Source organism: Acomys minous (genome assembly GCF_964271855.1).
Source record: "Acomys minous genome assembly, chromosome: 14".
Taxonomy (NCBI): Eukaryota; Metazoa; Chordata; class Mammalia; order Rodentia; family Muridae; genus Acomys; species Acomys minous.
In genome coordinates this window covers 21,923,488-21,951,060 of record NC_140496.1, presented here as the reverse complement: position 1 = coordinate 21,951,060, position 27,573 = coordinate 21,923,488, and the positions used below count along the sequence as shown (strand labels likewise).

At 48.9% G+C, this 27,573-nt stretch overlaps 2 protein-coding genes across 3 annotated transcripts in view; both read left to right on the top strand.

The window, feature by feature from the left end:
- The first annotated feature begins 1,088 nt into the window (after window positions 1–1,088).
- On the top strand, window positions 1,089–18,787 carry PLA2G15 (phospholipase A2 group XV). Of its 2 annotated transcripts, none has more exons than XM_084757344.1 (6): window positions 1,089–1,347; window positions 8,022–8,178; window positions 12,628–12,746; window positions 12,997–13,095; window positions 13,625–13,724; window positions 16,899–17,035. In XM_084757344.1, exons 1-6 carry the CDS (start codon window positions 1,221–1,223, stop codon window positions 16,900–16,902), a joined length of 606 nt encoding a protein of 201 aa, XP_084613470.1. In that variant the 5' UTR covers window positions 1,089–1,220; the 3' UTR covers window positions 16,903–17,035. The 2 variants fall into 2 exon arrangements, with proteins under 2 accessions (XP_084613470.1, XP_084613469.1); XM_084757343.1 differs by having other exon boundaries at window positions 1,090–1,347; window positions 13,500–13,724; window positions 16,899–18,787.
- Window positions 18,788–22,781: 3,994 nt separating this feature from the next.
- Window positions 22,782–27,573, top strand: part of SLC7A6 (solute carrier family 7 member 6) — a 31,985-nt gene continuing 27,193 nt past the window's right edge. Inside the window, exons 1-3 of the mRNA XM_084757341.1 lie at window positions 22,782–23,237; window positions 24,831–24,957; window positions 26,138–26,250. Coding sequence (XP_084613467.1) covers window positions 23,124–23,237; window positions 24,831–24,957; window positions 26,138–26,250 — 354 coding nt within the window. The 5' untranslated portion in view covers window positions 22,782–23,123. The remainder of the gene's footprint in view (window positions 23,238–24,830; window positions 24,958–26,137; window positions 26,251–27,573) is intronic.

Below are 27,573 nucleotides of genomic sequence, written 5' to 3'. Positions count from 1 at the left end.
AAACAAAAAACCTAAAACAAAACAAAACAGGAAAAAAAAAACCCCATCACTTCCTATTTTGATATAGAAGCTAAGAATGACCGGCTATACATGGTCAGCTGTTTAAGAAGAGGGAAGGAAGAGGTGAAGGGTGGTGCAGAAATCTGGGGATTAAGCAGTATCCCAAGGGCACAACAGACCTTCAGGAGGAAGTGTATGAAGGGTCATTTCTCAAACGCACTTGTTAACTCTACCCCACAGTGTTGGCGTATTACCAGTGTTGAGCCTTTGCCCAGTCTACCCGGGTCCCAGTTTCTGGCTCAAGTCTTGTTCCCTTCCTGAGTTCCCAGGCTTGCACGGACAGGAGCTAAAGTGCCAACGTGAGGTCTTGAGCCCTGTTCTTTTGCAGGGGAAACTTACAAATGGATGGCTCAGAGTTTTGGATTAAAACCGCTTTCAATTCTACTTGGAAATCCATTAACAGACCCTTCATGCCGGGTCTCCAAAGCGAGTCCAGGACAGCCAAGGCTACACAGAGAAACCCTGTCTCGAAAAACAAAACAAAAAACAAAACCAACCAAACAAACAAAAACCCAGATCCTTCGTTTGGAACAAGTTGATCTAGCTTCTCTCAGACCTGTTTTTTTATTCCTACCTGCATTTCTACCCGCAAGGCAGACAGTAAAAATTCTCTAGACAAAGGAGACAGAACCTATGTGTCCCCGGGGATGCCAGTGAGAAGGCGGTATAAGGGTGCCGGGCAGCTGATGGTCATCTGAATTCTAAGAAGGAAGGAACTGTCCAGGACCCACTTCCTCTTTTCTTGCTTTGAGAGAGGATGTTGAAGCACCGCAAATGATAAACCTGTTTTCAATCCCTTAGGTGCGTGCGGGAGGGCTAGGAGTCGGAAATGAGGACTGCCTGAGTGGACTGTGTTAGGCACATGATGAGATGGGGCTGCCTAGTGACAATGATACCTGGGAGCCCAGCGATCGATCGATGCGTTCGGCGCGCAGCACAGTCTAACAAGCCCAGTGGGTGGGCAAGGGCGGGTGGTGAGCTTGGGTAGGAGGGACGAACGTGGCGCAGAGTTCCAATTGGTTAGAGCCTTAGCAAGAGGCGGGTCCTAATTGACTGGTGGCTACCAGCGGTGGGGTTAAGCCCGACGCTGCGGCCCCGGCCTAGGCAGGATCCCTGTGCATTAAAGCAGCCCCTTGGACTTGCTACCACAGTCTCACGCCATGGATTGCCATCTCTGCACTTGTCGCGCGACCCAGCTCCGGAGTGGCCTTCTGTTCCCCCTGCTTCTGCTGCTGATGCTGGCAGACCTCGCGCTCCCGGCCCAACGTCACCCCCCGGTGGTGCTGGGTGAGAAGGCGTGCGGTGGGGTGGTGGGTGGGTCGTGCAGGACCCTTTGCGGCCAAGGTCTGCGGGGCCCACTTCTCCGTTGTGCATCTGCTTTTGAGCACGAAGCCCAGAGCGTTTTGGTCTAACCTGGGTCGGGTCAGTTAGCCTTATCTCCTGCCATACTGGGTGGGCATGGGTGTGGTCAGCCATCCTCTAAAACATGGGAGCAAAGCGAAGAGAGAACTGTCCGATTTCCGACTCCACCTTATCTGCACCAGCAGCCCCAAACCTTGCCTCACCATGCTCCCATTTCTTAGCTGGTAAGACTAAGGCAAGTTTAACCCTACCTCAGAGGACTCCTGGGGAGTCTCAGAATTGGTCTGAGTCTGCCTTAGGGGCATCACCCTCCTCCCTTCTGCGTCTCACAGGGCATGGCCGGTAGCAAGCGCTATCCTAGATGGCCACCAAGATCATTTCCTTTTGCTGTCAACTTCTGAAATGGGGTGACATTGACTTTCGAGGAGAAGACCTAAGGGAAACAGGATGGCTAAGGGAAGGGGAGACTGAGGAAAAGTGTTGGGACGGCAGGCAGGAACAGGTGTTAAGGGACATGGAGCATGCCTCTTCTCTCTCCCCTACCAGACTTAGTTACTCTGTGTGGAGGCCAGGTGACACTCCCTGCCTACTCACTCTTGGCTCCAGACCTGGCACCTGAACAGAAATAACAATGTTTCCTTATGGTATCAGGCCAGGCTAAAATCTCTAGGAGTCTGAAATGCCCGATTAAGCAGATGGCTCTCATCTTGAAGTGGTGTTTCTGGCGAGCTAAAGCTGAGTCCTGGCCAGCTGGGTCCTGGGATGCTGAAGCATACATTATATATTTACTCCACCAGGGCATAACACCCTGTGTTCTTTCTGCTGGGATTTCTTGGTTTTGTTTTTGTTTTCAAGACACTGTTTCTCTGCCTGACAGCCCTGACTGTTCCAGAATTCACTTTGTAGACCGGACTGGCCTTGAACTCAGAGATTCCCCCTGCCTCTTCCCGAATGCTGAGATTAAAGACGTGCGCTACCACACGCAGCTGCTGGGAATATTTCAGTAGGGGTACTGCAGATCATATAAGGAGAGGCAAAGTGGTTCCAGGAAGCCTCAAGGAGGCATTCCAAACTAGGCATGGCGGTGCATGCATTTAATCCCATCGCTTAGGAGGCAGAGGAAAGGCAGGCTTATCTGAGTTCAAGTTGGTCCTGGTCGACAAAGCAAGTTCAAAGACAGCCAGAGCTACACAAAGAAACCCTGTCTTTTTTCTTTTTTCTTTTTTCTTTTTTCTTTTCTTCTTTTGTTTTGGTTTTGGTTTTTTGAGACAGTGTTTCTCTGTATAGCGCTGGCTGTCCTGGAACTCTCTCTGTAGACCATGTTGGTCTTGAACTCAGATATCCCTCTGCCTCTGCCTCCCAAGTGCTGGGATTATGCATATACACCACTATGCCTGGCTCAGAAACCCTGCCTTAAAAAACAAACAAACAAACAAACAAACAAATAGAAAAAGCAGGAAATGGCATGGGGGATTCTGGACCTAGCTTCACTTTGAGATCTGTACATTGTTGTCCCTGCCTTTTCCAAGCTTCCTGAACGATAGTAACAGTCAGTGCCCCTCAGAGGTGAGGTTTGTGTTGGGTAAATCAGCCTGGGTGAGTGGGTGCCATGGGAGCCTTCCTGGAAGATGCCGGAACAAAGGTTGGTTGGAAGATGATTCCAAGCTGGTTGGAATGAAGTTCGGGGAGGGGGGTGGGGGAATGGGGAGGAGAAGGTGGTATAGAGCTTGTGACTTATTGGGTCACCTGGACTTTACCCTGAGAGCCAGGATGAAGAAGTCACATGCCAGCCTAAGGAGTTCTAAGAATGAGGGCCTTGGCACTGGGATGTGTGCATTCTCTGACCGCATAAACATTTGCCACTTTTTTTTTCTTTTCTTTTCTTTTCTTTTTTTTTTTTTTTTTGAGACAAGGTTTCACTGTGTAACCTTGGTGGCTTGGACTTACTTTGTAGACCAGGCTGTCTTCGAACTTACAGCGATCCGCCCGCCTCTGCCTCCCGAGTGCTGGGATTAAAGGCGTGCGCCACCATGCCCGGCTATTGTTTTGTTTTTCAAGATAGGGTTTCTCTGTGTAGCCTTGGCTATCCTAGACTCACTTTGTAGACCAAGCTGGCCTCGAACTCACAATGATCTGCCTGCCTCTGCCTCCCAAGTGCTGGGATTAAAGGCATGCACCACTACGCCCAGCTATGGGCACATTTTTTTAAAAGGCAGGGTTCACTCTGTAACCCTGTTCTCTCTTTGTGGGCCAGACGGGCCTTGAACTCAGAGATCTGCCTGCCTCTGCTTCCCTAGTGCTGGCATTAAAGGTGAGTGCCACTGCGCCTGCCTGTTTGCCACATAGTTTTTGCCTGGATGGATTGGTACTAACTGCGCTCATTAATCTATCCAGTTTTTGTTTATCCTAAATCACAGCAGAGAAACCTCAGACTCCAAAGGGCTCTGAACACCTGTACTCTCAACCTGCCCATTTTTGAAGGATGGATGCTGCTGCTGTTAGCTCAGGGACCAGAGGGAGCTGTTTCTAGGCACCAAGTGTGGGTCCTGAATTAGTGGTAGGGGCAGCAGAACTCAGAAAACTGATCCTGAGGCAAACACCATCTGCACCCATCTACGCCTCAGTCAGCACCTCCTCTGTTATATGAATAAAGAGGCCCTGCATGAAAGCTCGGTGAGGACTGGAGAGATGGCTCAAAGGTTGAGAGCACTGCCTGCTCCTCCAGAGTCCTGAGTTCAATTCCCAGCAACCACATGGTGGCTCACAGCCATCTATAATGAGATCTGGTGCCCTCTTCTGATGTGCAGGTGTACATGCAGGCAGAACACTGTATACATAATAAATAAATCTTAAAAAAAAAAAAACCTCAGTTACCAAAAATAAAAACATAAATAAGCTGGGTGGTGGTGGCACACGCCTTTAATCCCAGCACTTGGGAGGCACAGGCAGGCGGAGTTTAAGGCCAGCCTGGTCTACAAAGCAGGACAGCTTTGGCTGTTAACACAGAGAAACCTTGTCTCGAGAAAACAAACAAAAAACAATAAGTAAATAAATAAATAGCTGGGTATGGTGGCGCACACCTTTAATTCCAGCACTCAGGGAAACAGCAGCAGGCCGTCTCTGTGAGTTCGAAGCCAGCCTGGTCTACAAAGCAAGTCTAGGACAGTCAAGGCTAACACAGAGAAACCCTGTCTCAAAAAAACAAAAGAAGCCAGGCGCAGTGGCGCACGCCTTTAGTCCCAGCACTCGGGAGGCAGAGGCAGGTGGATCACTGTGAGTTCTAGGCCAGCCTGGTCTACAAAGTGAGTCCAGGACAGTCAAGGCTACACAGAGAGACCCTGTCTCAAAAAACCAAAAATAAAAATAAAAAAACCAAAAGAAAGAAAAATAAAGGTGGAAAGAAAAATTTAAAATAAATAACAAAGCTCAGTGGGTAAAGGAAAGGGATTGCCCTCAAGCCTGAAAACCTGAGTTTCATTCCCAGATGAAATGAATTCTGGCAAGTTGTTCTCCAGCCTTCACACATAAGCTGTGTTGTGTTTTCATCTTATCCTACACACACATACACACACACACATACACACACACACACACACACACACACACACACACACACACACTAAGTAAATGTAATTTTAAACTTCATGTGAAGGTAAAGATGACTTCCCAATATTATTTGGAGTAAAAGTTCTGTGTGTGGCACCAAGTTTCTCGAGAAGGGACCGTGGCTATTTTTAGAGGCCACACAGCCTGACCAGGGCAAAGGGTTCTGGTGGCTTCCTCTTTCCCCCATTTCCCCTTGGATAGATGGAGACATTGACCAGTCCACATGCCCAACTCACAGGCATGTTGTATAGAGGCTGCCCAGCTCACAAGCTCCCTTCCTAGGAATTTCCCACTTCATACCCACATCTTGAAGGGAGTGGAGACACTGGGATAACTGCTCAGGCTGCAGGGTGGTGGCACACGCCTTTAATCCCAGCACTCAGGGGGGCAGAGGCAGGCGGATCTCTGTGAGTTCGAGGCCAGGCTGGTCTACAGAGCGAGTTCCAGGATAGTCAGAGCTGTTACCCAGAGAAACCCTGTCTCAAAAAAACAAACTGCACAGGCCAGGACAAGTGCCGTGCTGGGTTCAAAGTCACTGGTGAGGAAAATTAAGTGGCTCTTCATAATAATTGTAGCTCTTTTTTTTTTTTTTTTTTTTTTTCTGAGACAGGGTTTCTCTGTGTAGCCTTGGCTGTCCTGGACTCTGTAGACTAGGATGACCACAAACTCACAGAGATCCACCTGGCTCTGCCTCTGGATTAAAGGTGTGCGCTACCATCACCCAGCCTTTTTTTGTTTGTTTGTTTGTTTTTTGAGACAGGGTTTCTCTGTGTAGCCTTGGCTGCCCTGGACTTGCCTTGTAGACCATGCTGGCCTCAAACTCACAGTGATCCCCCTGCCTCTGCTTCCCTGAGTGCTTGGAACAAAGATGTGCACTACTGTAACTGTATATATATTTTTTTTAATTTTTAAAAATTAAGGACCTCTATTTTCTTTCTTTTTAAAAAAGATTTATTAATTAATTTATTTATAGGCTGGAGAGATGGCTCAGTGGTTAAGAGCGCCGCCTGTTCTTCCAAAGGTCCTGAGTTCAATTCCCAGCAACCACATGGTGGTTCACAACCACCTGTAACGTAACATGATGTGATGCCCTCTTCTGGCCTGCGGGTGTGAGTGCAGGCAGAACATGTATACATAAATAATAAATAAATAAATCTTTAAAAAAATTAATTTATTTATTATGTATACCGCACTCTGCCTGCATCTACACCTGCAGGCAGAAGAGGGCATCAGGTCACAATATTGTTGGTTGTGAGTCACCATATTGCTGGGAATTGAACTCAGGATCTTCAGAGGAACAGTCAGTGTGCTTAACCTCTGAGCCATCTCTCTAGCCCATAACTATAGATCTTAAAAGAGGTTGTCTTGCTGGGAATTGGTGCTGCATGCCTTTAATCCTTTAATCTCAGCAACCTGGAGGCGGAGGCAGAGTCAGATGGATCTCTGAACTCCAACTCCAGGCCAGCCTGGTTTACAGAGCAAGTTCCAGAACAGGCAGGGTGACACAGAGAAACCTTTCTGGGGAAAAAAAAAGAGCGTGTGTGTGTTTGTTTGTGAACTGTCCAGAGTATAGCCTATAGGAGGTAGATGTAGCCTGTGAGGCTAGTGGGGGTAAATAGATTGAGGGGCTTTAAATACTGGAAATTTAAGGGCTAGATGTGAGCTTGTGTGTCACCAGGGCCCTGGGGTTTGTGTGGACCAAAGAGATTGACAAGAGTGGTATCCAGTCACGCTTGGAACTTGGTCACACACCCTGGCCTGTGGCTGCTGTGGCATGTTATTTCAGATTAGCCATCTGCAGCACACCTCTCAACCATGTTAAGCCTTTCCACAGGACCTACCTTCTGGAATTTTGCTGGCCTTTAGCAAGGACTAAGGGCCTTGGTAGGGCTGCTGGTACTATTGTAAGCTTGTCTCACTTGTGTTTTTCTTTTTTTTAAGTCATGGCTTTCCTCCCACAAGACTGTAATCCCAGCATCTGGCTGGTTGGAGGCAGCAAAAGCATGCTTTTGATGTCAGCAAGCCCTGGTCTCAAAACAAAAACATAAGAATACTGCATCTAGATTTAATTTTTGGCCTATCAGTCTGCCTCGTGCCTTGTGCCCCACTGCTTGAGGGTTAGATAAGACTCTGTTTTTTGTTTTTGTTTTTGTTTTTAAATCCTGGTTTATGCCTGGAAGGTACAAATATAATATCAGGCCTGTACCATTGACCAAATTTTGGAGGTTCTGAAAAACTCCCATGAGCCTCAAACCCCTCTTAGAGTATGACACCTGGGTCCATTACTTTAGAAACCATCTGTAGTTGTGGGGGACAAACCAGGCTGAGCTCTCAGAGGGATCCACAGCCTCTCTTAGGGACCGTGACTTCTGAATGGCCTGTGAGGAAGTTCCAGTGGCGATCTAGGGAAATTTTGTTTTGTTTTGAAATATTTATTTATTTATTATGTACAACAGAGCTCTGCCTGCATGTACACCTGCAGGTCAGAAGAGGGCATCAGATCACATTATAGATGGCTGTGAGCCACCACGTGGCTGCTGGTTATTGAACTCAGGACCTCTGGAGGAGCAGTCAGTGCTTTTAACCTCTGAGGCCTCTCTCCAGCTCGGGAAGTTATTTTTAGCCCATAGCATTGGGCTAAACGTGCCAGGCCTCTCTTTCACACCTCCACAGGGTATCTGCGGGCAGGCTTCTTTTCCCATTCTTTCTGTTTGTTTTGAAACAGGATCTCATTATGTAGCCTGGGTTGAGTTAGCAGTCACTTGATCCTGCTGCCTCAGCCTCCCGGGTGCCTGACTTACAGGTATCCATCACCACACGCGCCAAGAGGTAGCTTTTCTATGGGAACGGGGCGTCCTGCCCTCTCTCTGTCAGGCTCTAGCTTCAGAGTGGGACTGCAAAGACGTGCCGCGGGGCTGTCCCCTCTGGGTGGCTCTCTTGGGGTCTCCTGTCTGCCAAGGCCTGGGCCCATGCCTGCCTTTTTCCTTCTGCAGTGCCTGGTGATTTGGGCAACCAGCTGGAAGCAAAGCTGGATAAACCGAAGGTGGTGCACTACCTTTGCTCCAAGAGGACGGACAGCTACTTCACGCTCTGGCTGAACCTGGAGCTGCTGCTGCCAGTCATCATCGACTGCTGGATAGACAACATCAGGTGAGGGCTGGCGCACACGGACCGGGGAACCACTCGTCTAGAGTCCTTGTCCTTATTCCTTAGCTGATGCCAAAGTGACCTCTTGTTTTCTAGGTCCTTAGCCCTTGATCTGCTCTGGTCTGGATGGTACCAGCTAACCACCCTCAGAGGCTGCTGTGCCTAGGCCTCCCTTCTCTAGTTCAGCCATCAGGGCGACGGACTCGGAGTTTTGGGTTTTTTTTGCCAAGCCCCTATTCACAGACTCAGTGTGGATCCCCTCCTTTCTTTGGCCTGGATCTTGCTAAACCTGCCTCTTTAGCTGCTTGTTCCTCCTGCTGTATATCTGCATCCTTGCACATTGTAAGGGGTAAACGTAGGGGGTCCGGTTTTATAGCCTACATTGGTAAATCCCCTCCCGTTCACTCTCTAAAAGCTGGCTTTTTAGCCGGGCGGTGGTGGCGCATGCCTTTAATCCCAGCACTTGGGAGGCAGAGGCAGGTGGATCGCTGTGAGTTCGAGGCCAGCATGGTCTACAAAGCGAGTTCAGGATAGCCAAGGCTACACAGAGAAACCCTGTCTCGAAAAACCAAAAAACAAAACAAAACAAAGCTGGCTTTTTTTTTTTAATAGAGCTGACTCTGTGATTAAGAGCACTGGCTGATCTTGCAGAGAGAACCCCTGCTTCTCAACCTTCCTAATGTTGTGACCCTTTAATACAGTTCCTCATGTTGTGGTGACCCCCCCCCATAAAATTATTTCGTGCTACCTTATAGCTGTAATGTTTGCTACTATTATGAGTCATAATGTTAAATAGCTGATATGCAACCCTAAAGGGGTCACGACCCACAGGTTAGGAACCATTGCTCTAGAGGGGTTGGTTCCTAATACCACATGATACTTTTAACTTTAGTCCCAGGGGATCTGAGACCCTCTTCTGGCTTTTTTTGGGCACCACAAAGATATGAACAGGCCATATATTTGGGCAAACACTGAATACACATAAAATAAAAAATTGAAAAGAAAAATAAAAACAAACCCCCCAAAGCTGGCCTTTGCTGGTGTGGTGCAAGCCTGAAATCTTATTACTTTGGAAGGCTGAGGAGGACTGTAGGTTCCAATCTATGCCCTGTTTCCAAAAGCCACCCTTCCCCAAACAAATTCAACTTTATTCCCTTCTTGAAATCTCCCCTGTTGTCATTTCTCCCCAGCACAATGCACGTTCCCTGTAACCCTCACCAAGAGTCAAATCATGTTGGCAAGGAACTGTGTTTTACCAAATTCAATATAGGAGATATATGTTCTTTTCTGTTATAAAGTGAGGTTTATTACCAGCCTGTAAGTGTGCATATGCACTGCATGAGTGCCTGCAAAGATCAGAGGAAGGCACCAATCTATAGGAACTGAAGTTACAGATAGTTATGAGCTACCATGTTGATGCTGGGAATCGAACCTAGGTACTCTGCAAGAGAGCCGACTCTCTAGTCCCCTTTTCTGTCTTTCTTTTTTTCCTGTGTTTTTCTTAATGTTATGTTTATGGTTGTTTTGCCTGCCAGAAGTTTGTATGCCACATGTATGTAGTATACACAGAAGCCAGAAGAGATTCCCTAGCACTAGAACACAATGTCTCTCTTTCTTTTTTCTTTCTTTTTTTGTTTTTTAATATTTATTTGTTTGTTATTATGTATACAGTGTTCTGCCTGTATGAACACCTGCAGGCCAGAAGAGGGCATCAGGTCACATTGTAGATGGTTGTGAGCCACCATGTGGTTGCTGGGAGTTGAACTCAGGACCTCTGGAAGAGCAGACAGTGCTCTTAACCTCTGAGCCATCTCTCCAGGCCCATGTATCTTTTTATTTTTCCTTTTTAAAAAAAATTAATTTATTTATTTATGTGCATTGATGTTTTGTCTACATGTATGTCTGTATGAGGGTGTCAGATCTTGGAGTTACAGACAGTTGTGAGCTGCCATGTGGGTGCTGGGAATTGAACCCAGGTCCTTTGGAAGAGTAGTCAGTGCTCTCAATCAGGGAGCCATCTCTCCAGACTCTTTGTTTTTTCTTTTTTCTTTTTTTGGGGGGGAGGGTTTGAGACAGGGTCTCTCTGTTGGCTTGGCTGTCCTAGACTTGCTTTGTAGACCAGGCTGGCCTCGAACTCACAGCGATCTGCCTGCCTCTGCTTCCCAAGTGCTAGGATTAAAGGCATGCACCACTACGCCCAGTCCCTTTGTTTTTTCAGAACAGGGACTCACTATGTATTTATGGCTGTCTTGGAACTCACTGTATAGAACAGGGTGGCCTCCAACTCACAGGATCCCCCTGCCTCTGCCTCCCAAGTGCTGGAACTAAAGACCTGGACTATTACACCCAGTTTATACAATGTATCTTGCCGGGCTTGGTGGCACATGCCTTTAATCTCAACACTCAGGAGGCAGAGGCAGGTGATCGCTGTGAGTTTGAGGCCAGCTTGGTCTACAAAGCAAGTCCAGGACAGCGAAGGCTAACACAGAGAGAGTCTGTCTCAAAAAACAAAAACAAAACAAACAAAAAAATTACAATGTATCTTTTGTTTGTTTGGTTTTTTTTGATACAGGGTTTCTTTGTGTGGCCCTGGCTATCCTGGACTCATTTTGCAAACCAGGCTGGCCTTAAACTCACAGCAGTCTGCCTGTCCCTACCTCCCCGAGTGCTGGGATTAAAAACTTGCACCACCACACCGGGCGGCTGCAAGGCTCTATCTAGCTTTTAGTGGAGGCCAGCCATCTCATTCAGCTGATAAATCACAGAATCAGAATTGTATTATTCGTTTTGTTTTGTTTTTTGAGACTGGGTTTCTCTGGCTATCCTGGAACTTGCTCTTTAGACCAGGCTGGCCTCAAACCCAGAGATGGCCCCCCTATATTTCCTGAGTGCTGGGACTAAAGTCATGTGCCACCACGCCTTGGCTGAATTGTATTATTCTAAGGTCTTCTTGCAGACAGCAGTCTCTAAAGGTGGAAAGTATGTTGTTGTTGGGTTTTTTTGTTTAGTTTTGTTTGCTTGTTTTTTGTAGAGTTTTTTTTTGTTGTTGTTGTTATTTTATGGGTATGAGTGTTTTGATTGCATATATTAAGTGTACTGAATGTGCTGGGTGCCTGTGAAAGTCCGAAGAAGGTATCAGATCCACTAGGACTAGGAGTTACAGATGGCTGTGAGCCACCATGTGGGTGCTGGGAATTGAACCTGGGTCCTCAGCAAAGAGCTAAAGCCAAATCGAAGAACGTAGTTGGTGCCCCGTAAATGTTTGAGCTGACTGGAACCTCATCAATTAAAAGCTTTTCCCAGAGACTTGCTAGCCAGTCCTGGGCACCCGGTCCTTCCCTGTTGTTCATGCCCCCCTCTTTGTTGACACTTTTGGTGTGTGGTTGCAGCTATTTCTGGGCTGTTGATCTACATTTCTATTTCTGCCCTGGAGACATGTGGCCTCAGGTACAGCCAGTGAGGGCACAGGGCGCTGCTGGCTGGAGGCTTTTGTCTTCATTGCTTCTCTGACCTGTTGACATTTTCGTCTTGCACAAAACTGCTTATCTTCCCACCACAATTGTACAGTTTTGGGCACTTGGCTGATTATACACTGGAGAGAGTGGCCCCAGGCGCTGTCATGTGATCAGCTTCTGTGACTGAGCATTTTTTATTTTCCCCTTTGAGATAAGGTTTCTCTGTGTAGCCCTGGCTTTCCTGGAACTTGCTCTGTAGTCCAGGCCTCCGTGATTAAAGGCATGCTCCAACACCTGGCCCCCTGGCCGTTCAAAGACTCTGTTTCATTCAATCTTAAACTGCAATGGCCAAATACAGTACAATTTCTTTTTCTTTCTTTCTTTCTTACTTACTTTTTAAAGATTTACTTATCATGTACACATTTTTCTGCCTGCATCTATGCCTGCAGGACACCAAATCTCATTATAGATGGTTGTGAGCCACTATATGGTTGCTGGGAATTGAACTCAGGACCTCTGGAAGAGCAATCAGTGCTCTTAACCTCTGAGCCATCTCTCCAGTCCCCCAAATACAGTACAGTTTCTATCAGTTTAGAAAAAAAAATCAAGCCGGGCGTGGTGGCGCATGCCTTTAATCCCAGCACTTGGGAGGCGGAGGCGGGCGGATCGATGTGAGTTCGAGACCAGCCTCTGAGACAGGGTTTCTCTGTATAACAGCCTTGGCTGTCCTGGACTCTCTTTGTAGACCATGCTGGCCTTGAACTCACAAAGATCCTCCTGCTTCCGCTTCCCAGGTCTGAGATTAAAGGCGTGCGCCATCATGCCTGGCTTCTGATCAGTGTTTTATAAGCCTGCCTTGTTACTTTTTCATCTCCCTTAGGCCTCTGACCAAGCCAGGGAGTGAGACTGTAGTGTGGCTAAGGTCACAGAGCAGGATTGAGACATACTAAGATTAGTGGTACCTTTGAATTACTTACTCAGTGTCTTCTCCTGACAGGCTGGTTTACAACAGAACATCTCGGACCACCCATTTTCCTGATGGTGTGGACATACGTGTCCCCGGCTTCGGGGAAACATTTTCTGTGGAGTTCCTAGACCCCAGCAAAAGGAATGTGGGTATGTAGCTCTTGCTCAGGGCCTCCAGGGCATGTGGCTGGAGGCTGGAGGCTCCAGGCTCTGCTGGGCCTCTAGGACATGGGAGGTATGACATCACTTTGAAGGGGTAGGTGGAAAGCTGTCATTGGTGAGTGGGGACAAATCCCTCTTCCACTTCTTCAGGCAGACAGATGTCACTGTCTCTGTGGGTGCAGTGTGGGTGGCTGACACTGGTGATATTTTATGTAACTCTGTGCATTTCTGCCTGTAGGTTCCTATTTTTACACTATGGTGGAGAGCCTTGTGGGCTGGGGCTACACACGAGGTGAAGACGTCCGAGGGGCTCCCTATGATTGGCGCCGAGCCCCAAGTAAGAAATCACCTCCATTTCATCCCCGAGGGATTGGGAGGCAAGGATGTAAGGTAGTCTTGGCCACTAATAGGCTGTGGGCTCTTTTTACATTTGGGCCGCTGACTTCCAGTGCAGTGGCCATAGCCACCAGCTCTGATCAGTCTCGCCTTGTTCTTCCCTTTCATTCATCCCAGGATCCTGGACCTCTGAGCTTTGGCAGCAGCAGAGACTAACACTGAGGGGGGAAATGAGTTTCTTTATCCTCTCTTCATGAACTTTTCGGGGGGGGGGGGACTAGTCTGCTCCTACTGTGTTTCCAACACTCTCTGTACTCCCTAGTCCTGGGTCTGGCCTGTGGAATGGTCAGTGGTCCAGGTCCCAGAACACTTCCTGCCTGACCCCTGCTTGGCTCTGGCCTGCAGATGAGAACGGGCCCTACTTCTTGGCCCTCCGAGAGATGATCGAGGAGATGTACCAGCTGTATGGGGGCCCCGTGGTGCTGGTCGCCCACAGCATGGGCAACATGTACACGCTCTACTTTCTGCAGCGGCAACCACAGGCTTGGAAGGACAAGTATATCCGTGCCTTCGTTTCACTGGGCGCGCCCTGGGGGGGCGTGGCCAAGACCCTGCGTGTCCTGGCCTCAGGTAAGACCTCCCTGGCTGTTTCCGGATGGCTCTTCCCAGGAATGCTTTCTCATCTCTTCTGCGGTCTCATTGCAATGCCAGCATCCTTCATGGCTTCTCCCTGAACTAGCATGTTTCCTTCTCCAGAGTGGTCTTCTATTTTAAATATCCATTTTGGGGGGGGGGCCCAGTGGTAAAGGAGTTCGCTGTACAAGCCCAGCAACTTGAGTTCAACCCCCAGAACCAGTTTAAAGGTGGAAGGGAGAGAACCAATCTAACAAAGTTGTCCTCTGACCTCAACTTACAGGCACGACATGGGTGCTCATACACATGTCATATACACACAATAATTAATTGAAAAGAAAAACAAATATCTGTTTTTTCCCCTCCAAAGAAAATCTAATGCTGTGCCTGGTGAGGTGGCTCAGCAGGCTAAGGCACTTGTTGCTAAGTCTGAGGACCTGAATTCAAACCCCAGAACCCACATGGGAGAAGGAAAAAACCAACTGCCATGAGTTGTCTTTTTGGCCTCCATAGGCATGCTCACAAGGACACACACACACACACACACACACACACACACACACACCTTGATAGCCCTTGTAATTTGTGTCATCTGTTGTAATCTTATACAAAGAATGACAGAACTGTTGCTCGTTGCTTGTGTGTACATGCACACGAACAAACACACAGTGCTGCATCCCTGGCTGACAGAACTTGATTTGACCCACAGTTCACCGAGGCACCTTGTCAAGCCTTTCTCACTCCATCCCCACTTGTTCTCACAGGAGGACGGGTGACTGCCATATCCTGTTTATGAGTTTCACCTGCCCCTGGGGGCAATGCAGGGGGAGTTGGGGGGGAGCAGGTGCAGCTCCGGCTGGGCCCGTTTGTCCTCTTTTGGTCCTCCAGTTGACTTGTGTGTTTTTTTTTAAAAATTTAATTAATTAATTAATTAATTAATTAATTTTTTGGTTTTTCGAGACAGGGTTTCTCTGTGTAGCCTTGGCCATCCTGGACTCACTTTGTAGACCAGGCTGGCCTCGAACTCACAGTGATCCGCCTGCCTCTGCCTCCCGAGTGCTGGCATTAAAGGCATGCGCCACCACGCCCGGCTTAATTAATTTATTTATTCAGATTACATCATATCCTTGTATCCTCCTGTTCCTCCCTCCCTCCCGCTTTCACCCTATTCCCCTCCCCTATGTCTGTGACCGAGGGGGACCTCCTCCCCCACTATATGCTCATAGGCTATCAAGTCTCATCTTGGTAGCCTGCTTATCCTTCCTCTGAGTGCCACCAGGCTTCCCCACCAAGGGGACATGGTCGAATATGGGGCACCAGAGTTTGTGTCATATTAACTTGTCTTTTTATGACTGTAGGACCCATCATTACCTGCAGCCATAGGGCAGGGCCTCCTGTTGCAAAGAGAAGCTACCTTCCTCCCGGCATCTCAGTAATCCCTAGGCTTCCTTTCTGCCATCACTAGTACTGCCTGACCTGCTTGCTCCTCAGATCATTACAATCAAGTCAGGTTCATAATCTCTCCCAGGAGTGATCCTGAATTGATTTTGTTGTTGTTGTTGTTTGTTTGTTTTTTGAGACAGGGTTTCTCTGTGTTACCCTGGCTGTCCTGGACTCACTCTGTAGACCAGGCTGGCCTTGAACTCACAGCGATCCACCTGTCTCTTCCTCCCCGAGTGCTGGGATTACAGGTGTGTGCCACCACACCTGGCTGTGACCCTGAACTGAGTGGACAATGAGATCATTGGCTCAGAAGTTTAGATGCAGTGAGGATTCATCACAGCTGTATGCTCTGCCATTCCTGGCCCTATAGGAAGAGATGTGGGTGCCTTTAGAGTTCCATCGGGAGGCATTATAAGGATTCAGCACTCTGTGAGTTCGAAGTCAGCCTGGTCTACGGCCAGTGAAGGCTTCACAGAGAAACCTTGTCTTAAAAAAACCAACCAACTAAACAAACGACAACAAAGCCCAAAGAATTCAGGCATTGGCTGTCTCAAAGCTTCCCTGTAAAACCCCTTAAATCTTTGCCTTGGATGTTAGGAAACTGCTATCAGCCCTAGAAATCCAGGGGTGAGAGAGATGGAAATCTAGAGAGTTCTGGGAGTTACCTTTTCTCCAAGGGTTCTAGTGGTAGCAGGTGAAGCTGAGACCCTGTGTTCAGCCAAAATGTCCTCCCTGCTGTCAGTCAGTGTTGGATAGCAGGTGATGCCAGGACTTGAACCAGTGAGCAGCCCTTGTTGCCTCAGCCCCTGGGTCTCACTGCCTAACGAGACCAGCTGACTCCAGGCGTGGCTCTCTCCATTGCCTTGCTGACAGCACCTCTGCCCTCCTGGGCCAGTGCACAGGCTTGTAGGTGGGTAGGATGAAACCGGGCTGGCCGAAAGCTGGTCTGGGCCTAAGAAAAGCATGTGTACAGTGCAGACTGTTAAAACAGAAAGAAAGGCCGGGCGGTGGTGGCGCACGCCTTTAATCCCAGTACTGGGGAGGCAGAGGCAGGCAGATCACTGTGAGTTCGAGGCTAGCCTGGTCTACAAAGTGAGTCCAGGACAGCCAGGGCTACACAGAGAAACCCTGTCTCGAAAAACAAACAAACAAACAAAACAAAACCAGAAAGAAAGAAGAAAACTACTGACTTGCTGCTTCCTCTTAGTGCCCACAGGCATGCTGGGATATACTTAGCAGAGGGTGCCCTTTACTGATGAGCGAACATAATAAATAACTCGAGGGGGGATGGGGAGTGCTCTCTGAATCTCTGGTGAGGAAATACATAAGGAACATGCAGATGTGGGTGTGTGCTTTCCACATACAGGAAAAAGGAAAGAAAGAAAAGAAATAGAAATAAGATTCAGGGCTGGGCGTGCTGGCGCACGCCTTCAATCCCAGCACTCGGGCGGCAGAGGCAGGCAGATTACTGTGAGTTCGAGGCCAGCCTGGTCTATAAAGTGAGTCCAGGACAGCTAAGGCTACACAGAGAAACCCTGTCTTGAAAAACCAAAAATAAAAAAAAGAAAAAAAAAAAGAAAAGAAAAGATCCAGTCGTGCGTGCATGGGGATATGACGGCTAACAGTCTAAGATTCTGGAGTAATGAGTGGGCCTTTGGCTGGGTTGGTAAACCTGCTATCTAGATAGTTGCCTCCTGGGAACAGGCTGATAGAGCTCTTTCCTTCCAGGTGACAACAATCGCATCCCTGTCATTGGGCCACTGAAGATCCGGGAACAGCAGAGATCCGCGGTCTCTACCAGCTGGCTACTGCCGTACAACCACACCTGGTCACATGAAAAGGTATTTGTGCACACGCCCACGACTAACTACACACTCCAGGACTATCACCGCTTCTTCCAGGACATCGGCTTTGAGGACGGCTGGCTCATGCGGCAGGACACGGAAGGGCTGGTCGAAGCCATGATGCCACCTGGTGTGGAGCTGCACTGCCTCTATGGGACTGGCGTCTCCACCCCAGAATCTTTCTATTATGAGAACTTTCCTGACCGTGACCCAAAAATCTGCTTTGGTGATGGTGACGGCACAGTGAACTTGGAGAGTGTCCTGCAGTGCCAGGCCTGGCAGAGCCGCCAAGAGCACAAAGTGTCATTGCAGGCGCTGCCAGGGAATGAACACATCCAGATGCTAACCAATGCCACCACCTTGGCGTATCTGAAACGTGTGCTTCTCGAACCCTGACTCCTGTGCCAGGCAGGGCTGCTGGATGGCTGGACCACTGAGCTTATCTTGGCCTCTGACCCTTTCTTTCATGGCCTACAAGCTTGACAAAGTTTGTGACCATCATTCAAGGTCCTAAGTCTTAGGCTGGGAGGTATCTGCCCAGGGGAGTGCTGTTTCTCACCGTCTTAGGTAGAATAGCTCTGAAGAAGGAAGAAATACGTGTGGACTCAAACGGATGTCTGATGGAAAGAATGCTGCTACTGATGGAGTTGTGACCTCAGACTGGCTCTGTAGGCTGGATTGTTTGTTTGGTTCCTCACCCCAGTCCCTAACCTGGGCCCGTGCAGTTTGTCTAGCTCTCTGGTCTTTCTACTCTAATTCACTGGGCCCTAGTCTTCCTGTGAGGGATGCTACCCAGTGACCCTCAGGTGACCTTCCCACATACTGGCCTCAAGTAGCCTACTGTACTGGCCATAGGTGGCTGGAGCTGCTGGCATTCCTGTGACCTCACTGGTGGACATCCTGGTGTAGTCTCCTGGAGGCAGTCCCGTAACCCCTGCAGGCAGGGCAAGTTGTGTTTCTGCGTAATTCCCCCAGATCCTGGGATATTTACACTCCGCTCCTACCTCTCACCTCTAGCAGCGCCCTAGCAGAGGACCCCTCCATCCTGGGGACCATGTCCTAAGGACTCCTGATCTCTTTGGTTGTGATGTAGGTCCCGGTACTGAAGCTGGCTCTCTTGGTTCTGGGACTGTAGTTTAAGGAGAGCAGGGCCTAATGTCATGGCCTTCTAACAAGGTACCTGGGAAGAAGGTGAGCTCAATGGGACAAGCACGGTCACTCAGAACTTCCCTGAGCCTCCCTCTTGAGAACTCCACCACCATGTGGCACCCTGCTGTAGGGTCTTTCTACCACTCACTTGGCCTGGCACAAGGGCTGGCACCTCTCGAGGTGGTAGAGCTCCCGCCCAACACCGGCTCCCACGAGCCACCGGAATGGGTTTTGGTTTGCAGGAAATAGTGCAAAGATTTGAAAGGGTTCCCGAGAGAGCTAAGAGCTTAGAGTCCCAGCTGGGGGTTGGTTTCCCTGCCCCCCCCCCTCCAGGGATGCCCCATGGTCTGTGTGTGACAGCAGGCATGGGGAATCTGGGCCTGCCTTAGGGACAGTGGACCTGACTATCAGCTTGGGTCAGCTTGTAGGTTGGGGTTCCAAAACCACCTTGAGGCTGGACTGCACTGCCTTCCCCCAATGGTTCTGGTACTGGGCTGCCCTTGTTAAGCACATTCCTGTTCTCTGTCCCTCACCCGAGTGGGGTGGGGGGGCGGCCCAGCCCGCCTGGGGCCCTGAGCAAGCTGTACCTCGATTTTGGCAATAAAAGTATTCTGGATGCTGTAAGGTGCCTTGTCCTGCCCTGAGCATGAGAGGAGGGAGCTGTGGAGTATGAAGGTGCCATACAGGAGGGGCCTTGCTGGGATCTCGGCATTGTCCTCTGTCCTTGCTTTACCCTTCTGTCCTCTTCTCTGGAATCAGTTTCTCCACTGGGACCGAGGAACAGACCCAGAACTGTGTCTCTTTTTTTTTTTTGGTTTTTCGAGACAGGGTCTCTCTGTGTAGCCTTGGCCATCCTGGACTCACTTTGTAGACCAGGCTGGCCTCGAACTCACAGCGATCCACCTACCTCTGCCTCCCGAGTGCTGGTATTAAAGGTGTGCGCCACCACGCCCGGCTAGAACTGTGTCTCTTGGGGTTGGGCTCTTATCCTCACGCTGCTTCTGCCGGCTCAGCAGTCCCTCCTATGATGCCCCAACGCTGAGGGTGGAGGTAAAGAAGACCCTGGCTGGGCTCCCTAGCCTCTGTGCCCCCTCAGCCTCTAGTCTCAGCGGCCTTTGATGTGGTGATTCCCCTCTGCAGGCTTTAGAGCAGGCAGGGAAAACCGGAACAAGGTGAGGTAAGAGTGAAACTCAGCCTGATTTTATTGTAACCGGGGATAGACCAGGCCTTCTAGAGTCTGATCCAGATAACTTTATTTGTTTATTTATTTATTTATTTTGGTTTTTTCGAGACAGGGTCTCTCTGTGTTATCTTTGGCTATCCTGGACTCGCTCTGTAGACCAGGCTGGCCTACAGCTCACAGTGATCTACCTGCCTCTGCCTCCCGAGTGCTGGGATTAAAGGGGTGCGCCACCACGCCCGGCTTTTTCAGATAACTTTCTTTTAGCCATATTTTTTGTTTGTTTTGCTGTTTTTTGAGACACAGTTTCTCTGTGTAGATTTGGCTGTTCTTGACTCACTTTGTAGACCAGGCTGGCCTTGAACTTCCAGAGATTTACCTGCTTCTGCCTCACTGACTGCTGGGATTACAGGGGTGTACCACCATGCCTGGCTGTAAACTGTGTGTTTAACTTTCTAAGCATAAGGGCTTTTTGCCCTTGACACTTTAAAAAGTTCATTTTAGGAAGGCACCTTTCCTAGATTCAGCATCTTATATGACTGCCTTCTGATTCTGACCTGCCAGGGCTTTCCCACAAGACCCACTCACCATAAGGCCCCTTAGAGCTTTGCTTCAGATGTTGGGAAACAGCACTCGGGAGGCAGAGGCAGGCAGACCGCTGTGAGTTTGAGGCCAGCCTGGTCTACAAAGTGAATCTAGGACAGCCAAGATAACACAGAGAAACCCTGTCCCAACAAAACAAAAACAAACCCCAAAAGCCAAAAAAAACAGATGCTGGGAAATTGTTAAAGCCCTGAAAAATCTAAGAGTGGAAGGCATGGAAATCCATGGACTCCTATGAGCTTTCCTAATTTCAAGGACTCTAGCTGTTAAGACTGGGATGGGCAGAGATGATGTCTAAGAAGCGGGAGCCCACGGAGATAAGACAGAGGGGGTATCTGAGATAGGGAGACAGCCGAGGGTTTGGGCCCCAGCCTGAACTTGGTGGTGTAGAACCTGGGTCAACTGAAGATGGTGAGGGTTTCCAATACCACTTTCCACTGAGTCAGCAAGCTAGACTCTAGGTGTTCATATACTCCGGCGGCCACTAGAGGGCGATCTAAGCCTCACTGTACATTATTAACGCGTGGAATGAAGGGGGGGGGGGTCAAGAAACTGAGATTAAGGTGAGGAGACACAAGCCCAGTTGTGGCACCGGCCTAAGTGAAAGGTTGATAACGGGAAAAGAAGCCTTGTTCCCTGGGTCTACCCAGCTCAACACTTACCTACCCACCCAGGCCATCTTTTGTGATGACCTTGTAGAAACCTCACTCATTCCAGCTTTTTTCCCCCCCCTATTGATACCTCAATTTCATAGCTGCAGAAAAGGTGTTCTGCCAGCGTCAGCCAACTTGCCTGGGTAGCCTTTTGACCTCTCTGAGCCCTCAGCTTCCTTATCTGATTAATGAGGATAAAGAAATATATCCCCCCGGGTGGGCCTGTAGGACAAGAGCGCTGAGGTTGGAAAACGTCTGATCCCGTGCCGTGTACATAGTGAGCTTTTCGGCTGAGTAGGTTTTGTATGTGAATGTGAGGGCAAAGCCAGAGGTCGAGGTGGAAGCCAGCAGGTTTCTCTATACAGCTATTGCAAGGACAAACGGGTGGCTCTCACCAAACGGAGGGAGCTTTGAGCCAGAGATGCAGGGGCGGTGGGGGTAACTGATTCCAGAAGCGCCAGGTCAGGCTCAACTGACCTAAGTATATGCAGGCTCACTTACTCTTCTAGAAGGTATGTAAGGAGGTGAGGGGCTCCAGCTGCTGCCCAGGCTATAATACTTATAGCAGTTTTCCTCCCACAAATACTAACGGGCACTGTCCTGATACCTTGCTGTGGATCTGTAGGCAACAGGGTTTCCCACACAGGCTAGGGAGTTTACATCAAAGAAGTGGTGGGAGCCGGAGCCGGAGCCGGGCGCGGTGGTGAACACCTTCAGTCCCAGCGCTCTGGAGGAGGCAGAGGCAGGTGGATCTTTATGAGTTCGAGGCCAGCCTGGTCTACACGGCGAGTCCAGGAAATCCTTTATTGAACGCCCCGCCCCCCAAAAAAAAGTTAAGTAGTTAAGAGAACTCTAGGAGGGAGGGGATTCTATCCCCAGTACCCACATGGTGCCTCACAACTACCTGTGACACCGGTTCCGGGGATCCAATAGGCAGTATTTGGTACCCAGGCAAACATACACATAAGGTAGAATTTCCTAGGTTTAGTGACACCAGCCTTTAATCCAAGCGCCCCAGAAACAGAAGGAGGTGGAGCTCTGTGAGTTCAAGGCTAACTAAGGTTACACAGTTAGACCCTGCCTCAAAACAAACAAAAGCAAAGAGAAATAAATACATAAATATGCCTGCCTGGGAGGTGGTGGTGCGTGCCTTTAGCTCCAGTGCTGTTGAAGCAGAGACAGATCAATCTCTGGATTCCTGGCCAGCCTGGTCTACAGAGCAAGTTCCAGCACTGTTAGCCAGAGAAACCCTGTCTCCAAAAATCTAAGGAGGAGGAGGAGGAGGAGGTAGAGGTGGGAGAGGATGATGGTGATGAGGAGGAGGAAGAGGAGAAGAGGAAGAAGGAGAAGAAGAAAAAGAAAGAAAGAAAAAACACCCTATTAGGACCCCCAAAGACAGACTTGGGGGAGTCACTGGACCTCTCTATCCTTCCCTATGTGACCACATTGAATAAATCTCTTTTCTGCTTTTCATTATTAATTTGCCTTCCTTTATCATTTTTTTTGTTTTTTTTTTTTTTGGTTTTTCGAGACAGGGTCTCTCTGTGTAGCCTTGGCCGTCCTGGACTCATTTTGTAGACCAGGCTGGCCTCGAACTCACAGTGATCCACCTGCCTCTGCCTCCCGGAGTGCTGGTATTAAAGGCGTGCGCCACCACGCCCGGCCCCTTTATCAGTTTTTCAAAAGATTTATTTAGCCGGGCGGTGGTGGCGCACGCCTTTAATCCCAGCACTCGGGAGGCAGAGGCAGGCGGATCGCTGTGAGTTCGAGGCCAGCCTGGTCTACAAAGCGAGTCCAGGATGGCCAAGGCTACACAGAGAAACCCTGTCTCGAAAAACCAAAAAAAGAAAAAAAAAGATTTATTTATTCATTTATGTAGATGGGTGCTCTCCAGCGCCCCCCACCTCCCCCACGAGACAGGGTTTCTCTAGCTGTCCTGGACTCACTCTGTAGACCAGGCTGGCCTCAAACTCACATTGATTCACCTGCCTCTGCCTCCCAAGTGCTAGGACTAAATTCGTGCGACACCATCTAACAGTTGTACAATTTTCTTCCTTTAGATGCTTCCCCCACGTCCTCTCCTAGCAGGATATTCCTGGAGACAATACTGATTTCTTGGGGTCCATTTTTAAAAAGTCTGATAGCCTAAGAGGAAAGCACAACTGTCTCTTTAGAGTAACACATTTATTCGTGTCCGATAGGTCAGTTAGAGCCTTAGAGTGAGTCACCAGAGGAGCAACTAACGGGAGAGGAAAAGAACATGAGGTTGCAGCTTCCCCAAGAGGGGTGCCAGCACAGTTTGGCGAGACCAGAACAAAGAAAGCCCTGGGGTGGCTAAGGGAGCAAGAAGTAGCTTTGCCTTCCGGGGTCGAAGACAGTCTGTCAGGGTACAGGTGCCGGGAGAGCATTTCTTCATAGGTTCCATAGGCTGAAGGCCAGCAGTTCTCTAGGTAGAAAGGAGGTCCAGAGCTCTTTGTGTCAACTAGGGGTGTGTGTGTCCCCACTGGGTGTGGAATCCCTACCAATGGCCAGGAAGGAAACAGTGTGGGGCCCTTTAGACCTCTACGCTGCAGCATCCCCACGGGGAGCGCCAGAAGCTTCAAGTGACTCATGCGGAACCCGGGAGTGGCCATGCCAGGTGAGGGTGACCGGACCCCAGGCACAGTTCGTGGGGTCCACCCCCCCTCCCTCGGCGCGGCCTACGGGAAGCCGCTTAGTAACGGCACGCGGATCGCCTGGGGCCCCGGCGTGCTCTGGTGTCCGGAAGCAACGCCGCATTGAGGCCCCCGCGGACGGCCGGGTCCCCAGGCGGCGCGCGCTGTCGCGATCCGGTGCGAGTGACGTGGCGTGGGCGGGGCTTGAGCGGCTGCGGACGAGCGACAGAGCATCCTGGCAGCCCCGGGGGCCACAAGGAGGTAGCTGGCGGGGCCGAGGTGGTGACGGGCTGCCCGGGTCGTCTGGTGTGAAGCGGAACGCTCAGGGGGTGGGGCTGGGGGGGCAGCAGTCGCCGCGTGCTGGATGCGGGCCGGAAACCGCGTGGGGCGGAGGGCGCGGGAGAGACGCGGCGGCTGAGAGGAGGACGCCGGGAGCGTGGAGCCCTGAGTGGACCGTGATGTGAGGAAGACGCACGCGCGCGCTCGTGTGTGCGTGTGCGAGAGGGAGAGAGAGGGTGGGGGAGAGACCCTGGGTGGCTTTGTGGGTGTGCAAGATCCTGAGTGTGTGGGGGAGACTGTGTGTGGGAAAACTGCTCGACGGTGAGTGTGAGGGAGACCCTGTGTATGTGACGGAAAAACCCAGACTGTGTGTGTGTGTGTGTGTGTGTGTGTGTGTGTGTGTGTGTGTAAACCGTGGGTGTGAGGGTGACTCTGGGGTGCATGCGACCCTGAAAGAGACGGAGACGGTGAAGGAGGTTTCAGAGTGAGGGGAGAGGAGGGTGTAAGGACGGAAAACCCGTGTCCTTCCCAGTCAGTGACCGTGTGAGCCTGAGTGATCCCATGGAGCACAGAGCGGCAGCGAGGAAGAAGCTGTGTGCGAGGGACCGTGAGTGTGAGGAGGGCAGAGACTGCAGGGCGGGTGTGTGAATGCAGGAATGCAGCTTCTAGGGGCTGTTGAAACTTCTGACTCGTGTTGGGACTTAAAAGGTTGAGCTATTGGCGTTTGGGAACACGGTGCTCTTGTGGGTCTTTTGAGTGTCTCCATATTTTTGTCATCTCATTTGACCATCTCATGTCACAAATGTCAGGAAATATTTGTGAAACATTCTGAAAATTCTGTACCGAGCACTGAGCCAAAAGGCTGGTCACCGTGTTGTGTAATGTGTCAGTATAAATAGAAGTCAACATCTAATTTAACAGGTCTTGGGGAACCAACCGCGAACCCTGGGTTATGTGTTGGAAAGAATTCTGTTAATGGGGGATAAACCAACCAACAAACCAACAAAACCCCTTAGTCTTGGGCAGCTAATCTAACAAGCAGTATGCTTGGCTGCTTGCTGCCTTATCTCAGAGAGCCACTCCCGGATTTTAAGATTTAGCTGGGGCTGATTTGAAGCCTACAACTGCTTTTTGAAGTCATTTCTTCCTCCTTACCTGGTGATGTTCTTCAGGAAGCTGCCTGGGCTTCCTACATTGTTAAGGTTCCGTTTAAGGGAGGAAATATTATCCTGTTGCTTTTTTGTTTTGTTTTGTTTTGTTTTTTTGTTAAGTAACTAAGACCTTACTCTTCCTTACAGAGATTGAATGGCCCAAACCAAGAAGTGGAATTAGTCCTTGCTGTAAGGAATTATTTTCTTCGTGGTACCTGGCTCATTTGTAGTGAAACAGCTTTAAAAACTGTGAATTTTCTTGTATTTTTGACAGGTGAGTATTAACCACTCTGTTCTTTACTTCTTTTTTTTTTTTTCTTTAGTGATATCTCTTTTTTTAATTAATTTTTTAAATTCACTTTACAACTTTACATCATGGTCATAGTCCCATCTCCCCATCCTTCCTCTCCTTCCAGTCCCCCCCCCCTTTTTTTTTTTAAAGAACAGGTTTCTCTGGACTCCATTTGTAGACCTTGAACTCACAGTGATCCACCTGCCTCTGCTGGGATTTAAGGTCTGTGCCCCTGTGCCCTGCATATTTATGTCTTTCTAATTTTTTTTTTCCAAGATAAGTTTTCATGTAGCCCAGGCTGGCCTCAAACTCTCTTTGTTGCCGAGGATGACTTAGCCTCCGAAGTGCTGGGAGAATAGGCATGAGCCGCAATGCCTGGCTCGGTTTTATGTTTTTCTAAAGGGTACGTTTTGATGGCTTATAATTTAAGCTATGATTTCTAATCACAGTAATGGGGAGGTTAAAAGCTCTAGAATTCAAGATTCCCTTGAGCTATGCAATGAATTCCAGGTCAGCCTGAGCTTGCAAGAGATAGATCCTGAAACCACCCATGGTGACTTTCGCCTTTAATCCCAGAGAGGCAGAGGCAGGTGGATCACTGTGAGGCCAGCCTGGTCTACAAAGCGAGTCCAGGACAGCCAAGGCTACACGGAGAAACCCTGTCTCCAAAACAGAGAGAGAGAGAGAGAGAGAGAGAGAGAGAGAGAGAGAGAGAGAGAGAGAGAGAGAGAGAGAGAGATCCTGTTAAGAAAAAGTGATGAGGGGGCTGGAGAGATGGCTCAGAGGTTAAGAGCACTGGCTGCTCTTCCAAAGGTCCTGAGTTCAATTCCCAGCCAGCACATGGTGGCTCACAACCATCTGTAATGAGATCTGGTGCCCTCTTCCTGTGTGTAAGTGTACAAGCAGGCAGAGCACTGTATACATAAGGAAATTTAAAAAAAGAAAGAAAGAAAAACAAAGGGGAGACCAGAGCCTTGGAAAAGAATATATAGCAAATACTGTTGAAGTAAAAGTATCTTCTTCATTGTGACTGGAAGGTAAACTGTACCCAAGTTACCTGTTAGCCTCATAAAACATAATATTTGTTACTTGGGAAAAAAGTTACAGTAACTATATTTACAGCTTTCTTTGTAATTGTCCTTTTTTTTGTATTTGTTTTTAGAGACAGGAGTTCTCTATGTAGCCTTGGCTGTCCTGGACTCCTTCTTAGACCAGGCTGACCTTGAACTCCCAGAGATCGGCTTGCTTCTGCTCCCCAGAATGCTGGGATTACAGGTGTGCATCACAACACCTGACATGTAATTGTATTTTTATATAGATTTTCTTCTTTCTTAGAAAATTATATATGATAGTTTTCTTGTTAAATTTTCATGAAGAAATTTTAGGGGTCTGATAAACTCATTTTACTGCCTGCTTGCTGCACGAACTTGGAAAATGGGATGAAATTCTGTAAGAAACTGCTCTTTCTTTCTCTCTCTCTTTTTTTTTTTTCTCTTTTTTTGTCTGTGCTGAGGATTCAACCCAGGGTCTCAAGCGTCAACCCTGCTAAGTATGTACTCTACCCAGTGAGTCACAATGCCAGCCCCAGGGATGTGTCTTTACAAGTAGAGTGAATGTAAAATGATTTTTTCAAGATAGGATCTTCTGGGAGTACACTGAATGATTTCTGGAAATTGCTTTCAACAGTGATTTTAGAGCTATTAGCGAGTCAGAGACGAGACTAGTAACTATGTATGGTTGTTTTATAAAGATTTAAGTGTTGTATAAAAATTGAAGGCAGTCAGCCACTCAGGGAGGCAGAGGCAGGTGGATCACTGTGAGTTCAAGGCCAGCCTGGTCTACAAAGCGAGTCCAGGACGGCCAAGGCTACGCAGAGAAACTCTGACTGGGGGGAAGAAAAAAAAAAAAGGAGGCAATAACTGGAAGAATACTGTCATAAGGTCCTTGCAGCACAATGAAAGAATATATTATTTAAGAGTAGACTGGTTAAAGACTCATGAGGATAAAGTATAGCGCAGTGGTAGAGAACTTGCCAAACAGAATTATGGCTCTATACCCTGGAGGCCAGGAAAAGATTTACACTGTAAAATTAGGGCAACAATTAAAATAGTAATAAAAAGAGACATAAATAAAAAGCCAACAGTAAAGAGCTAGGTGTGATGGCACATGTCTGTACACCAGGCTGGCCTCACACTCGTAGCCATCTTCCTGCCTCTGCAGGAGTCCTTTACTGGGACTACAGGGGTGTGTCAGGTCTATCTAAGAAAGCAGATTGTAATTCAGTTAAAGATACTGTTAAATTAGCTGGGTGCGGTGGCACACGCCTTTAATCCTGGCACTCAGGGAGGCAGAGGCAGGTGGATTGCTGTGAGTTAGAGGCCATGAAGAAAACCAGATGCACGTCTGTAATCTCAGCACTGACAATATGGCCAGATAGGAGGCTGCGATAGGAAAACCAGCAGGAAGCTTGTCAGCCAGATAGCCGGGAGTATGTTAACAGTAACAAGCAAGGGGAAAGCGAGAACCACTGCCCAAAAATTGTTCTCCCAACCTCCACATTCCATGGCTTTAATGTGCCCACGCTCACATACACATTAA

Excerpts from the sequence above, each read along its gene's own strand:
- PLA2G15 (XM_084757343.1), top strand. The coding sequence starts at position 1,221 with ATGGATTGCCATCTCTGCACTTGTCGCGCGACCCAGCTCCGGAGTGGC. Across the intron at positions 1,348-8,021 it reads TCACCCCCCGGTGGTGCTGG|TGCCTGGTGATTTGGGCAAC; the intron begins GTGAGAAGGCGT and ends TTCCTTCTGCAG. Across the intron at positions 8,179-12,627 it reads TGCTGGATAGACAACATCAG|GCTGGTTTACAACAGAACAT; the intron begins GTGAGGGCTGGC and ends TTCTCCTGACAG.